The 15,389-nt window shown below is 40.1% G+C and overlaps 2 protein-coding genes across 4 annotated transcripts in view; both read left to right on the top strand.

Moving 5' to 3' along the window:
• abcc5 (ATP-binding cassette, sub-family C (CFTR/MRP), member 5) overlaps nt 1–1,263 on the top strand; it is a 42,108-nt gene extending 40,845 nt beyond the window's left edge. Inside the window, exon 29 of the mRNA XM_079620434.1 lies at nt 9–1,263. Within this exon, the coding sequence (XP_079476560.1) occupies nt 9–110 (102 nt within the window). The 3' untranslated portion in view covers nt 111–1,263. The remainder of the gene's footprint in view (nt 1–8) is intronic.
• A 2,351-nt stretch (nt 1,264–3,614) lies between these two features.
• Nucleotides 3,615–15,109, top strand: rnpepl1 (arginyl aminopeptidase like 1). Of its 3 annotated transcripts, XM_079621765.1 has the most exons (12): nt 3,615–5,446; nt 8,181–8,321; nt 8,463–8,614; nt 8,998–9,114; nt 9,214–9,449; nt 9,657–9,770; nt 9,890–9,958; nt 10,049–10,161; nt 10,247–10,355; nt 10,588–10,812; nt 10,912–11,054; nt 13,397–15,069. In XM_079621765.1, exons 1-12 carry the CDS (start codon nt 4,985–4,987, stop codon nt 13,661–13,663), a joined length of 2,148 nt encoding a protein of 715 aa, XP_079477891.1. In that variant the 5' UTR covers nt 3,615–4,984; the 3' UTR covers nt 13,664–15,069. The 3 variants fall into 3 exon arrangements, with proteins under 3 accessions (XP_079477891.1, XP_079477892.1, XP_079477890.1); XM_079621766.1 differs by lacking the exon at nt 9,890–9,958 and having other exon boundaries at nt 13,397–15,109; XM_079621764.1 differs by having other exon boundaries at nt 9,890–10,161.
• The last annotated feature ends 280 nt before the right edge of the window (nt 15,110–15,389 follow it).

Raw genomic sequence — 15,389 nt, 5'->3', positions numbered from 1 at the left:
TGACCCAGGTGGTGGAATTTGACGAGCCGTCCAAGCTCTTGGCGAATGAAAACTCTCGCTTCTGTGCAATGCTGGCAGCGGTGGAGAACAAAATCTCTGTAAGAGGCTAAAGGAAGTCCGAGCCAAGGTTTCACTCCCGAGGACTGAAGGGAACATTCTCCATTAATATTCCAGTCATTGCTGCTTCAATGTTACTCCCTCCTGCAAACCTATAGGGACCTGGGGAGGGAGATTATTGTATTTCCATGAAACTCATGGGCTGTCATTAGGGGCATGCCTGTTAAGATGTACTACTTGTCAGTTTAAATGGTTAGGTCAAGAAACACTGATACTGTAATGATATTTACATGACGGAGAGGGGAAATCAGTTTTCATGTAGTTTAATTCATGCAAACTGGTATGTTTCACAGAGGACATATCTCTGTTTATGAGTATATATATATACATTTACAAGGTGGTTGCAGAGTCGTTTTGTATTGATTCTGCAGGTCTTTGTACATTTGTGTAATATATATATATATACATTCAGATGTATCATCTTTCATTACGGTTTAATATTTTTGACAACTTGACTGTCTTCAGTACATGTGTAAATGTTGTCTTGTGACTTGAACCCTAAACTTTGGCACAGGTGATGTTGTCCACAGGATGCTGTACGAGCACTGGGTCGTGGTGGGACTCTTTTAAGAGACACAGTGCTGCTTATTCACTGTATCCTTGCTCAGCACACCAAGGATTCAGTCTTCTTTAGCTAAGAGGCCTTTGTATATTTTTAGCCTATTTACACTGTTAACATTTTTGCCTGTTCCTTTTACTTTTCCTCTTATGTTTGTTTTTTGTTTAGTTTGTTGCTCTTTTATGTATGAAAGCATTTCTCATTTTGGCACTTTGTATCCACAGAAGAGTTCGCCTCAGTAGGAGGTCTCTGAGTTTGTTTTGATTTCGTCCCAAAAGAGATGCTCGTCGAACGGGCTTTTTGTTCTCGTGTGTGTTACGTTGTCTATCACAACACTGGTGCAAAGAGATCATGCTGAATGGACCTTCCGAATCAGGTTGTGATGCTCATTTGCGGTCTGTATGAAGGGGAATCTGATTTTGTAGACCCTAATTCCCTCATCAGACCCTGAGAAAATGTCAGTGTCATTTCCATTTCTTTCCATAGCCTTAGCATGATTTCTTAATTGCCTTGTGAAAAGGGTGGAAAGAGAGCAGGAGCGCGTACGCTCTCCGCTGTCTCAATAAATTTATTTTAGGTTTACCCTTTCTGTGTCTATGTTTCTGGATTACTGAGAGAGGATTAACTCTAATAAAAAATGTGATACTAGAGAGATATTCATATGACTAACGAAGGTCATTTTTAGTCAAATAATAATCCATGTGCTTTCCCACAGATTCACTCATTCTTAGTCCAAAACATCCTGTTATTCTGCCATTTCTTACAATTATCTCCAATATATTTTTGCAAAAGAAAGAACATTACAATTTCTGAGGGTGACAAAGACTGTTTGATATACCCGAGTCATTCAATGAATGATTACTTTGTTAAAATTTCAAACATATTACATTCATTCTTTTTGTAGACTTGATATCTTGTTGACTGTATGAAGTGCTTGTACCTTAGGAGAAAGTGCATAAGCTATAAACTAAATTCCCTCCACAAACACCTCAGCATAGTGAAGAGGCAGGAGTCCTGCACTTGTAAATGGACATGTTAACTGATAAGCCAACACTGTATCATATCACTATCTGTGCCAACCAATTGCAACAAGACTATATTGTAGTAGTATATTATTCATATAGCAGACACTTATCCCAAGAACAGTCCCTCTCGAAAAACCTGGGGTTAATGGGATCGACACCATGCATAATGTGATTATGCAAAATAATTGTATCCAAAAATAAACATTTGTTTATCATCTAATTTCCCTCATGTCACTTGAAGCAATAGAATTTTTTTTTAGCAAAATGTTGCGATGCAGAAATGTATGAACTACTTGTATGATACTTTCTGTCAGTGGAACTTAATAACCACAGGTATTTGTTCACTTTTATTGTATTCAAAATAGCAAGATAGCTATTTAATGTTCCATGGACACAATAGTAAACAGATCTCATTTCAGGTGAAATATTCTTAAAGTCTTCTCAAGTAAATGTCCTGCTCAAGGTATTGAACTAGTCTGGGATCCATAGCCAAGGCATATAGTGCTTGTCATACACCATCTTAGTTCAAAGTGCTTTACATTAAAAATAATTTGAAAATTTTTAGCCTTAAAAAGTTAGAAAGGAAATGAATAAAAGTATAGCGGCTCAGACTCATGCATGCTTTTAGATGGTTGTAGGCATTGTAGGGGAAACTTAAACTAATGTGTTACTCCCTAAAAAAGTAACTAATTGTGTTACTTAGTGGAAATGAATGCATTACATTACTTTTGCATTACTTTTTCTCACCTGGGCAGTGCTTGCTTGTTTTGTAATATATAAAAAAATCTTTGGCAAATTTTTGGCAAATATAAAGACCCTTTCACAGGAAAACAAAGAAGGAAATGCACATTCACGGCTGTAGAGTAAAGGGTTCAGCTCAAACAAACCGTTCAGCTCTGCTGCCATTCTGGATCACAACTGACATTGGTTAATAAAGTGAGATTAAATCCATAAAGTATATTTGTGTTATTTAATTATTGCAGGTTTGCATTTCACAGTTTTTATTCATTTTGAGGAATACTGCATCTGTTTTTGTGAGATGTGTAAATGGATGCTCACATTTAGTCTAGAACTACAATAAGTATCATGTACACACACACAGCACACACACACACACACCTCTGCACTTACGGTTTCTCTCAACATGAGGACAGGAGAGCTGTCAGTCAATACATGGGAAAACAAAGTAACTTGGGTGTCTTATTAAAAAAAAAAAAGTACAAATTCCAATTTGTTTCATTACAAATTACTTGAAAAAAAGTAATCTGATTATGTAACTCATGTAAATTATTACCCCCATCACTGGTTGTAGTCTGATTTAGTTATTGCTTTTATATGGCTTCTGAAACTAAGATTATATTCCTGAATGACACAGAGACTCCTGACTTCCCTTTTAGTATATAGACCCCTGAAGTCAAGGTATGCATTCATCTTTGATATGTTATCTTTATTGCCACATACAATGACCTCTGTTTCTCTTTATTTAACTTGGTATATGCAGCTGTTAATTTAATTTATGCATTGGCACAGGGACCGAAGTCATTTGGCGGTAGATCTGGATGTCATTTGCACAGCTGTGATAAGCAATATTGTTGTTCTGAATTATATGGCCCAGCGGGAGCATATACAGATTGAACAGTAGTGCTTGTGAACACTGAACACTTGTGCTTGGCACAAATATTGAAAGTTGTGGAACTTTTTTTCATGCCAGACCTGTTAGATTCATAAATGTTCACAAAGTGAGCATGCGACACTGGGTGACAAGACCTACACGATTAATTTTAAATCTAGATATGGTGGGAGAGTTGGAGTTAATGTATAAACACAATAATTCAAGTTGTTTTGTTGTGATACATTACACACATTTTCATCATGCATTTCATTTTCATATTAAGTTTTAAGGTTTTAGAGGTAAGAAATGTGTTTAATGCTTAATTTATAAAGTTAAGCACAGATCAGGAACACACACACACAAGAATATTTAAAAAACATTATAAATGTATACTTTATTTTGTATCATATTAACAGCTAAAATAAAATATTCCTGTTGTTGCTGCATAGCCTTGTCGTGGTAATATTCCATGTGAAGCTAATAAGGAAATTAAGTGATCTTTCATTGTTCCCTTCGCCTAGCAGCTTCACTATGACACACAAGTGCCCTGCTCCCTCCAAAGTCCCCACTTCAGCAGATCTGCCCTGCAGGGTGATGGATGGATGCCCTGGATATAAACTTTGCTGGTCAGTGGGCCTCAGGAGCAGTGTTGGAAGACCTCTGTGGATATGCATAAGTACCATTTTGGATTATAGAGATTATTGTAATTCATAGGTATCTGTGTATATTGGATATTTGTGCATGGTCATTTTTCCTATTCTTACATTTAGATTGCATTTACCTCTTCTAATACTATAGGGAGCTTTAGATGAGTGTAATGTAATCATATCCCGTATCTGCTATATTTTAAGAACACTGTTTTAAGTTAAGATAACTATGAATAACTATTTATCGGTTATTGGCCAAAACATGGAAATAATTGTTATTTTAATTTAAAGTATTAGCCAAAATTGTAATATTTGTGCATTGCTAGCCAGGTTTAACCCTATGCAACACCATTCCTAATGTAGGGCTATGGTCATTGTATCAATAGTAGCTACTAATAAAAGCTACAATGTGCCCACAGAGCAACTGTAAAACAGTGTTGTGTTGTTTTCCTGCCATTCGTGCAGTGGTGGGTCGTGTTTTCACCAGGACAGGAGCTCCGCAGCGCCCCCCTGCAGCTCGAAAACTTTCCCGTCTCGAAGTGATTTCCTCCCTTGTTTTTACTTCCTGTTTTCTAAGGGAGTCACTTAACTCAGATCATTTCTGCTCATCAGGGCTTCACTGTGCGTCTCTTCCTCTACCGGTATTTTCCACCGATCTCTCCGCGGCTCTCGGGACGGAACGCAAGCCGTATCGACCGCGGGACATTCACACACATATATTCTGCTTTAGATGGAGGTCGGAGGGCTGAACTCAGTCGTGTCTACGGCTCTAATGGATTTTACGTAGACTTGCGTTTTGTTTTAATGCCTTTTACTGCCTTCCCGTCCGTTTTATGATCATTTCTTGCATTCGGTTTCCTCCTCGGCGGAGTGTCGACCGCCCCTTTAACTCCAGCAACAATGTAACTAACTCGATCGCTTGTTCATCTATCTTTCGCCGATACCCGTGCGCGTTCGCCACTCGTAAAGTTTCACGTTATCGTCACGTTACCGGGAAACTGTTATTTATTCGCCAAACTTTACGATGGCCGAGCTCCAGCGGCCGACGCTGTGTTGCTGTCGCAAAGTGCTGACCGTGCCCGGTAAGTCCTGCGAGGGCGGCCGGAGTCTGGCTCACTGTCGCCTGGTGGACGTCGCGTCAGCGTCCAACTTCCACAGCTTTAAACTCCGACATTTCCATCTGGACCTCCACTTGAACTTCGCCGTCAAGAGGATGACGGGATGGCAGGTTCTGGAGCTCACGCCCGTCCAGCCCGGCGTCCAATCTCTCATTCTGGACACGCATCCTTCATTATTAATTCATTCCGTGGACTGTAAGGTGCCCGGCGTGTCCGGTGCCCCTGACGTGTTTATGTCCCTCACCTACCGAGTAGAACCGTTCACCGATTACGGATCGTCTCTGAACATCAGCCTCCCGGCCGCGGTGAACCGGCCTCACCGGGCTTTCCGTGTCACCATCCGCTACACGACCACTGACGGCCCTGCGGTAAGGTCAACGCGGTGACAGCTGACGATACAAGCTAATAATAACTTTGTTGCACAGGACTATTGTACACAGAGCCCAAATCCACTAAAAATACCCCTGCAGTGGAATCTTAATGTTGATAATCACCTTTTCTGCCACGTTCGTTTTTATGCCTTTGTTTCGCCAGATCAAATGGGTTTTGTGGGATAGTCACGTGCTTGTGAAATCACCCTGTTTATTTATCAGATACCTGGAGAACAGTGAGTGTTCTGGAGCTACTGATAAGAATGACCTCAGTGTAGTGACATGTCCCCTTAAGTAGATAACTAGAGTTATCCAGGTCATGATTATGACTGCATGATGTAATTACTGGAAGGTGGGCTGTATTAAACATGCTTCAGTGTAGAATTAAAGGGTTAAATTATAGCATAATTTACTCAACCCCATCCTGTGTAGCTATATGACTTGGTAAATGGTACCTTATTTTTTTGAAGCCCAAAAAAGCACATCCATCCATCATAAAAGTAATCAATACGACTCCAGGGGGGTTAATAAAGGCCTTCTGAAGTGAAGTGTGAAGAAAAAATTCCATATTTATAACTTTATAAACCATAATCACTGTCTTTTTAGAAACGGCCGAAGAGTGACCTCTGACCGCATGACGTATTGACGAATGCGGAAGCGCATAGGATAGAACAAAACAAAACACGGGTAATTCACGAATTCGAATGTCTAAAACGAGACCTTTTAAAGAAAATGTGGGAGGAACTTGAGTTTGTTGCCCAGCTCTATTTGTTTGAACCGCGAGACACGTCTACTCTCACCTAAGCTTTCGCTACTCCTACATCATATGTCATGCGTCGGGTCAGAGGTCACTCTTCCACTGGAACTAGACTCGCGTACTGCCGTTACCGGAAGCTACAGTGATTAGTTTATAAAGTTATAAATATGTACCGGTATATTTTTCATACAAAAACACATCGCTTCACTTCAGAAGGCCTTTTTTAACCCCCTGGAGCCGTATGGATTACTTTTATGATGGATGGATGTGCTTTTTGGAGCTTCAAAAAATAAGGTACCATTCACTGCCATTATAAAGCTTGGAAGCACCAGGATATTTTTATAATATAACTCTGATTGTGTTTGGCTGAAAGAAGAAAGTCATATACACCTTGGCTGGCTTCAGGGTGAGTAAATTATGGGATATTTTTCATTTTTGGGTGAACTAACCCTTTAAAAATGTATAGCTGTCTGTGTTGATTACAAAAACAATGTTATTTATACTTTAACCTGTACATCTCATTGCCCACTTGCACCGAGAGTGGGGGTTCATTTTAAACCTAATGTGCTTCCTTTAGTGTTGTTGTTCAGTTTTTATCACTCTGTTGAATGTCTTCAATCAACACAAGGTTTTTAATTTGGAAGTCAAAAACTACAGCTATAATTAGTAAGCATAATAACAAACATGTTTCTTGGGAAAGTATTTTTTTTAACCCAGCAAAGCAAAACATTATTCTCACTGTTTCCAATTATCACAATTTTAATCAAACCTTAATCAGCATAATTCTTAACAAATTGAACAACAATATTCAACACATCACAGAGAACCAAATATACAAGTTTGTAAATGCATAAAAACACTTTAAATAGCAAAATGAACACAACAATGGCCAATAAAGTGGTGCAGGGATAAAGTATTTCTGTAGGTCAAAACCGGGAAACGAGTTAGCATTTAGCCCTTCGGTTCCACCGTCCTGAAGTCAGTGGGTTTTTTGAATGGGTTTTTGGTTAAAATAAGGTCTGCGGTGAACACAAGCTCAAAAGATTTTCACGTTTTATTCTACGATATAACATATATCAGTAATACCCTCTTGTGATTTCCTTTTTTTTTTTATTATACTTGTCTTGTAAAAGGCAGTTGCTAACAAGTGGCTAAATGGGACTTCTGAGGTTGTGAGACATTAAACGTCATCAGCCGAACAGGTAAACTCATCTACTAACTAGTCCGCTGTCACAGCTTTGTGGTTATAAGTACTCTTTTGCAAACTATTATAACTCAAACTTAGTTATGGTGACGCTGAAGTTGAGTTCATTTATAGCCTAAGCCTACCTTTAGCTGTTGACTTCTGCCGTTTGTATTTGCAATTCATAAAAAATTTTTTAATTTGTGGAGATAGTTGCAATGAACAAAATGTGCAAGAAGCTTTTGTTAGTCAAACAGACCTTATTTTCTGCAATAATCCACAAGCCAATGGAAAAATACTATTTGGTTTTTGTAGAGGGAACCAGGGTGATGCTTCAGGGTTGACCTACAAAAATATGTCATCCATGCACCACTCTATAGAGCAAGTGTAAATACTGTAAGCTTTCTTACACTGGCCTCTGGCTATCAGGTCAAATATCGCTGAGACTTGATTACACCATGTCATTTTAGTGGCATAATATACACAAAAAGCATGGGCATTTTTAGCTGCTCACCTGTAATATGGGTAGTTGTCTTTTGTTTCAGCTTCACTTAAGTTTGGATTCACAACTGCTTCACCAATAGCTCTGCAACAATATAATGAAATAAATTAGATTATCGTGCTTCATTAGATATCTATACACCATGAAACTTCATTCAACTGTGAGAAACCCTAAGGAAATTTGATTTGTTACTTTAATCTTGAATCACTTCCACATTTAAAGCTCTTCTCTCAGAGAACATTTGTCAAAGGTATTCTCTCATCTCATTGCTCCCTGGTCCCTACATCAGATTTGGTGGCTGGATGCAGAGTTGACATGCGGACAAACCCGTCCATTGGTCTTCACTCAGGGTCACTCGGTCTGCAACCGGTCGTTTTTTCCCTGTTTTGACACGCCGGCTGTCAAAAGCACCTACTCTGCCACTGTCAGGGTAAGTCTAAGCTGCTCAGATCCACCAAAATATCTTTGTTGGCATTCAGTGTTCATGTGGATTGTATAAGTGTGACTTACTGAAAATACTTTTCAGGGTGTGGATCTCCTATGTTTATGGATGCATGTGTTTGCGTTGCAGGTACCAGAGGGTGTCACAGTGTTGATGAGTGCCTCAAGAAGTGCATACTCTAAACAGGACAGGGTTTTCCAGTTCTCCATGGAGTATCCTGTCCCAGCCTACTTGGTTGCCCTGGTGGCAGGAGACCTACAGCATGCAGATATTGGGCCAAGGTACAGTTGTAGTATCCCTTCTGAAAAAAAAAAAAGCAGAAAAGCTAGATACCAGCATATGTTGTTTTGGAGATTGCTAAATGCAGGTTTGTTTCAAATAGGCTGCTTAAATTAAGTTAACTGGCAAGACCACATACTAGCTTTATCAGCATAAAGGTGCTACCTTGGTCAACATGGTTCTCAGAAAAAACATTCTGGTTGACCAACTTGGTTCAACCACGCCAGTACTTTCCAGCATAACCTGGAAATGCTGGTCTTAACAGGATTTTCAGCTGGCTTGTGTGCAAAACATCTCAGGATCATTGTCTTTGTAACATACTGTATGTGCACTGTTTTCATTATTGTTCATTGCTATACTTCGGTCACAATATCTTTGCTTTTAGGAGTCGTGTGTGGGCAGAGCCCTGCATCCTGACGTGTGCGGTCAGTAAACTGGGCGGTACTGTGGAGCGATGGCTTAATGTGGCAGAGGGGCTCTTTGGCCCTTATGTATGGGGAAGGTCAGTTCTATTCGTTCTTTTCAGTCATATCAGTCTTTTCGCCTTGTCACATCAAGCCTCTTGTCATGTTCAGGCCTTAACCTGTCTCACTCTTTACAGGTACGACATAGTGTTCCTTCCTCCTTCATTCCCCATCGTTGCCATGGAGAATCCTTGTCTTACCTTCATAATTTCCTCCATACTGGAGAGTCAGGAATTTCTGCTGATCGATGTCATCCATGAGATTGCTCACGGCTGGTTTGGGAACGCGGTCACCAATGCTACCTGGGAAGAGATGTGGCTCAGTGAGGGTCTGGCCACTTATGCTCAGAGGCGCATTACCACAGAGGCCTATGGTATACATATCCTCCTCACACATATTTCACAGTCCAAACATAGAGACGCATGTGGGCTTCTTGTAAATGTTTATGTATACATTCCACAAAGATGCCAGTGATATGCCTCAGCAAATGCAAACCCTCAGTGTGCCGTGAATACATATAGGCTTATCCATATCCCTACAATGCTCTCCTTACATTTATCTCCTCAATTCTCTGATTCAGGAGAAGCCTTCACTTGCCTTGAGACAGTGTTTCGTCTAGATGCTCTTCACAGACAGATGCGTCTTCTTGGAGACAACAATCCTGTCAGTAAGCTGCAGGCCAAATTTGAGCCAGGTACAATATTTTGAACAATATAAACCAGCTCTTTTATGAGTCTAAAAGGCATATGGTTCTCTTTCCACACACCTGAAATAGCTGTATGGTAAATGCATCTACAATTCCTTGTTACTCAGATTTCAGAATGACAGAAGCTAGGAAAATCCTCATTTGCAAAGATCAGCCTGTCTGGAAAACGTGCCCAAGTATTTATTATGTACTTGTGAAGTGTCAGACCCATGATTCTTGGGTCAAAGTACCAAGTTATCCATTTTCCTTTTTCTCTTTCTCCAAAGGTGTAAACCCCAGTAGTCTAATGAATCTGTTCACCTATGAGAAAGGCTTCTGCTTTGTTTCTTACCTCTCACAGCTGTGTGGCGACATCAAGAGATTTGATAGCTTTCTTAGGGTAAGAAACATGACAAACATTCACATAAATGGCATAGTCCACATGCACACATGAATGTTCTGAATCCTTTCATTGCACTGTGCAGGCCTACATTGAGAAGTTCAGATTCACCAGCGTAATCGCTCAGGATCTGTTGGACTTCTTCCTTGGCTTCTTCCCTGAGCTGAAGGAGAGCTGCGTTGCTCAACGAGAGGGTGAGTTGCGACAACTGTCAGAGATGATGATTAACACACAGAGACGCTTTTAGTTGCTCATCTCACTGCGCTCCATTTGTCCTCGGTTAGGAATTTCCCTGTTGAGCCAGTCATAACACACAGTGAGGGGTCAAAGCAACATTAGCAGTACGAGAGACGGAGGCTAAATAAACAGAAATGTGACACTTCTTCCCCTCCTTCTTCCTTCCCCTTTGCTTCCCTTCTTGCTCAGGACTGGAATTTGAGCGATGGCTAAATGGCTGTGGTCCGCCGTTATGTGAACCAGATCTCTCAGCGGGTAGATCTCTAACTGGTCCTGTTCAGCACCTGTGTGACCTCTGGGGCACAGACACCCCCGACTCCAAAGTGATTGCTACATTTGACCTCTCCTCCTGGAGCACCTTTCAGACTGTCCTCTTTATGGATCGACTTCTAGACCGCTCACCTCTGCCTCAAGGTATTATGAATTCTTCCCGCAATTTGTATACATTTATTTTAGCATGCACTTGGTTGCTAGACACTTCTCTTGTAATGTGAAGTGTGATTGGCCTTTCAGAGGTGATGAGTCTTTTGTCAAGCTGCTACTCTGCATTGTTGGACGGTATGAACGCTGAAGTCCAGATTCGATGGCTGCAGATTGTAGTGCGGAACAGCTTTCATCCTGATCTGCCTCGAGTCCGCAGCTTCTTGCATAAACATGTGAGTTTTGTGAATGAAGTGGCTCTTGCACTGTAACGGATAATACATTATCAGTTAGCATGTCCATATTGATTTTAAGATTCTTTTGTGTGGCCTGATGATAGTGAGCCGAGTTAAAGCAAGTCAGTATCTTGTTTTGCCTGTGCTTACAGGACACAAACACTATAGGTGCTTTTCAACTGCATGGTTCGGCCATGTGATTCAATCAGTGTTTACACGTCACATTTTAGTATCGGTACAGTTTGCCTAGAACCTCAACCGAGGCGGAACTAAAAAAAGTACCAGGTTGAAAGTTGAAAACCCCCCAAAAGTGAGCCGTACCGAGCCGTACCATGCAGTGGAAAAGCACCATATGAAGCTAGGGACTGGTTCTCTCAATTTCTCCCTCACTCCTCCACTCAGTACAAAGTACAAACTGAGTTTTCCTTAAAGGGGATCCACATTCCAGTGTTTCTAATGAACGGTCTCGGCTAGTCTTTGACTGCTTATGACGTCATGTCTCATTTCAGAGCGGTAAAGACAAGAGATGTGCTCAATCACAACCAGTTTGGCTGGTTTCTTCCTTAGCTTCATGAAAAGCATGCTGTATTGATTTCCATTTTCTAAAGTGTATTGTGTCAAGCATGGTTACAGTTCAACTTCAGATATTGAATTAAGTTTATGAAATCCCCAGTTACACTTTATTTTAGGGTTAGGGTAGGATTTGGTTTAGGGTTAGTTGGATGTAATTATGCATAATTTACTGTTATGACTATGGTAGGTACATGTAACATATGTAACAAGGACACTAAAATAAAGTGTTACCAAATCCCCTTGTTGATTTCTGATGTTACCATGATATGGTAACATCAAACTATTAATTTGAAATGTATAAAATAAACCTCTAAAGTGGAGATATAAAACACATAGTTCTGACACTAAATTCTAATTGGATGAGCTGTGAGATGTACACTTAAAGGATTAGTTCACTTTCAAAAAGTTTTTTGCTGATAATTTTCTCACCCCCATGTCATCCAAGATGTCCATGTCTTTCTTTCTTCAGTCGAAAAGAAATTAAGGTTTTTGAGGAAAAGATTCCAGGATTTTTCTCAATATAATGGACTTCAATGGCAACCAACGGTTTGAAGGTCCAAATGTCAGTCTCAATCATAGTCTCAAAGCAGCTTCAAAGGCTCTACACGATCCCAGTCGAGAAATAAGGGTCTTATTTAGCGAAACGATCGGTCAACAAAGCGAACGGGCAAAGACTAATACACGTACCAATAATGATATCCACACATAAGGACCATTTTAAACAATAAACTGACACAAACACATGTGTTATTCAACATACATACACCATACTTGTAAACACTGGGTCGGTACTTCCGACTACGTCTTGCGTGACCTTTCCAACGTGATGACGTAATGCGTGGCGCATCTCAGAGATAGTACAAGACGCGCATTTGTGGTTAAAAAGTATATAATTTTTATTTATTTTTAGAAAATGGCCGATGGTTTCGCTAGATAAGACCCTTATTTCTTGACTGGGATCGTGTCGAGCCTTTGAAGCTGCATTGGGACCTATGATTAAGACTCACATTTGGACCTTCAAACCGTTGGTTGCCATTGAAGTCCATTATATTGAGAAAAATCCAGGAATGTTTTCCTCAAAAACCTTAATTTCTTTTCGACTGAAGAAAGAAAGACATGGACATCTTGGATGACATGGGGGTGAGAATTATCAGCAAAAAACTTTTTGAAAGTGAACTACTCCTTTAACTGTGACCGCACATCAGTTTACTACAGTAAATATTTTTAAAATTATTTTTTTTGTGTGTTTTAGGCACTACGCTTTGCATACCTACAAACACTCCTTTTTTGAAGTATAGTCACAGTAACACAGCCTCACAGCTTTAGCATATCACACAAAGGTGATAACATATTTAAAGGATACATGTCAGCTATCAGGGCCGGTTCACACTTCACACATTTTTGCTGATAAAAATGCGAGACTCAGGTCAGTGGAAAGAAAAAAATGGTCTAGAGATGCATATTTTACTTTTACCTCGAGCGCCGTGCTTTTAGAATGCCGTCAATGGTTAAAGACGTCTTTCTAACATGTTTACATTGAAAAACAACAGAAAAGTAGCGCAGTTGAATAGAAATCGAGTTCTGTGCGAAATGCGAGTAACATGTAGGGTTTTATGTGCTACTTTTACTTAGTTATTTTGACTTGAACTTACTGTTGTGTTGTTTTAAATTAGTAGTGGGGCACTGTATTTATGGAAAAGAAATGTCTTATTTTGTCTGTTTTAGCACTGTGTTGTCTATTAACTTTCCTCTTCTTTTTCTCTTTCTAGACCTCAAGGATGTACACCGTGCCTCTTTATGAGGATCTGTGCGGGGGAGTGATGAAGTGTTTTGCTGTGGAGGTATTTTATCAAACTCAGGGCCGTTTGCACCCTAATCTACGTAGGACACTTCAGCAGATACTGTTCCAAAGCAGCGCCCTCAACACCAGCACAGCTCCATCTCTACTCGTATCACCAGCCTCTGCGCCTTCCTCCCCCACAGACCCCCCTGCCAACGGGACCATCGCCCTGCGGGACGTCAATGTGTCTGCATGAGATCAGAGCTTCTGTGGAGAAGCAGAAGGGTTGAGGTGAAAAGCCAGAAGGACAGGGTTTGAACTCCTTGGTTCAGACTGGATGGTAGCAATGCATTGTGGGAGGGCAGCGCTGATGGGTGTACACTCTCACCAACACTGGGATGTCTATTTAAAAAGGCAGACATTGATTTTCATAAGCTAAACATCAAGCTGCTCAGGACCGTGGAACAAAAATAGAGGACGGATGTTTGTGATGTTATTATGCAATGGCCCTTGTGTGTGTGTGTGTGTGTGTGTGTGTGTGTGTGTGTGTGTGTGTGTGCAAATATGGATGGCGCTATATCACTATCAAGGATACTGGTTGCCATCTGTTATCCATTACCTTTTTGAGTGTGTGTGAATGTGTCTGTTCGTTTTTATGGGTGTTTTGCTTATGTTCCTCTGGCCTATGCACATCATCTCATATGTTGTGTTTGCATCTGTTCTGCAATACAACTGAGGAATCAATTTGAGGACTTGACAAGATTTCGGAGACTTTCCTTTTGCTATCTGCACAGATGTGTTCTGTGGCGGACCAATCCCCTTCCTGGACAGTGTTTGAGAACTGGTGTGAATATACACACATGCAGTCAATGCTCTTTGTTCAAATCCGATCATGGCCTAATGAAGACCCTACAGATTCCACATGCTCTCAGCCTTTCTCTGATAAATGGATTGTTTCCTTTTTGTTTGATTTTTCAGTAACTGGAATCTGGCTTTCTCAAGCTTCTCTTTCCTGGTGCTAACCAATCAGCATTGAGTCTCAGGTATATCAAGACAGAAGAAGTGGAGCCATGTTAGTGCCTTTCAAACCTTTCAACACTGTGGGTGTTTTCAACACTGCTGTCCAAATTAACAGCCAGTATTTGTTATTTGAGCCATACTAGGGTGACATTGGTGACCACTGTCCTACTTGCAACATTTATTAAGATGTTATTTTCAGGAATTGAAATGCTGTGGTGAATCAAAATGCATTTTTTCCTTTGGAAGAAAGTTATTATTTTTTTCATTTTATAATAGGCAAATTTCCCTTAAATGAGTAAGATTTGAAGAGAAAGGAACCGATTATGATTTGTGAGAGTTACAGGCTGATGGGTCTAAGCCGATCATCTGTGGCCTTAATGACAAGCACCGTGAAAAGACAGGTTCAGTTTTACAGGTATTAAAAGACATCAGAGAGCACTTTGTTTGTCGTGTCTAAGGATCCTACCTTGGATTACACCTTTTTGGATAAAAGGTTATATGACAGACACTCATCAGCAAGTTAAATAGTTTCTCTAACTTATAGAATCATAGCTTTTGTTGATTGGAGGCTTAAACTGCACAGCCAATAATAAAAGTGTTTGTTTCCCACCCTCATCTAATACTGTCTACCTTACTGAGTAAATGTGTTACTGGTCCTGTCAGCGTTTGCTGTGTCAGCCATGTGACACCTTCAGGCGAAATCATGGTTTTTGTACAATAACTTTAACATTTCGATAGAATTATTGTAGATGCTAAATCTTTTGGGCAATGAACCTACTTCATTTTTATTACAACTGTGGCATTTGTGGTTAGTTTATATTAGGCTACCATTACAAATGCCATTGTTTTAGAAAAAACATTGATATTTGGTAATGAGCAGTAAATCAGTTAATATGTAAATGGTTATTGCTAAACGTGTGGTAAATTGGCCTAAAGACATCGACTATAATAGTCAAACGCAA

Source organism: Phoxinus phoxinus (assembly GCF_949152265.1).
Source record: "Phoxinus phoxinus genome assembly, chromosome: 8".
In the NCBI taxonomy this organism is placed as follows: domain Eukaryota; kingdom Metazoa; phylum Chordata; class Actinopteri; order Cypriniformes; family Leuciscidae; genus Phoxinus; species Phoxinus phoxinus.
Note: the sequence above shows the minus strand (reverse complement) of the source record. Positions and strands in the feature narration are given on the sequence as shown.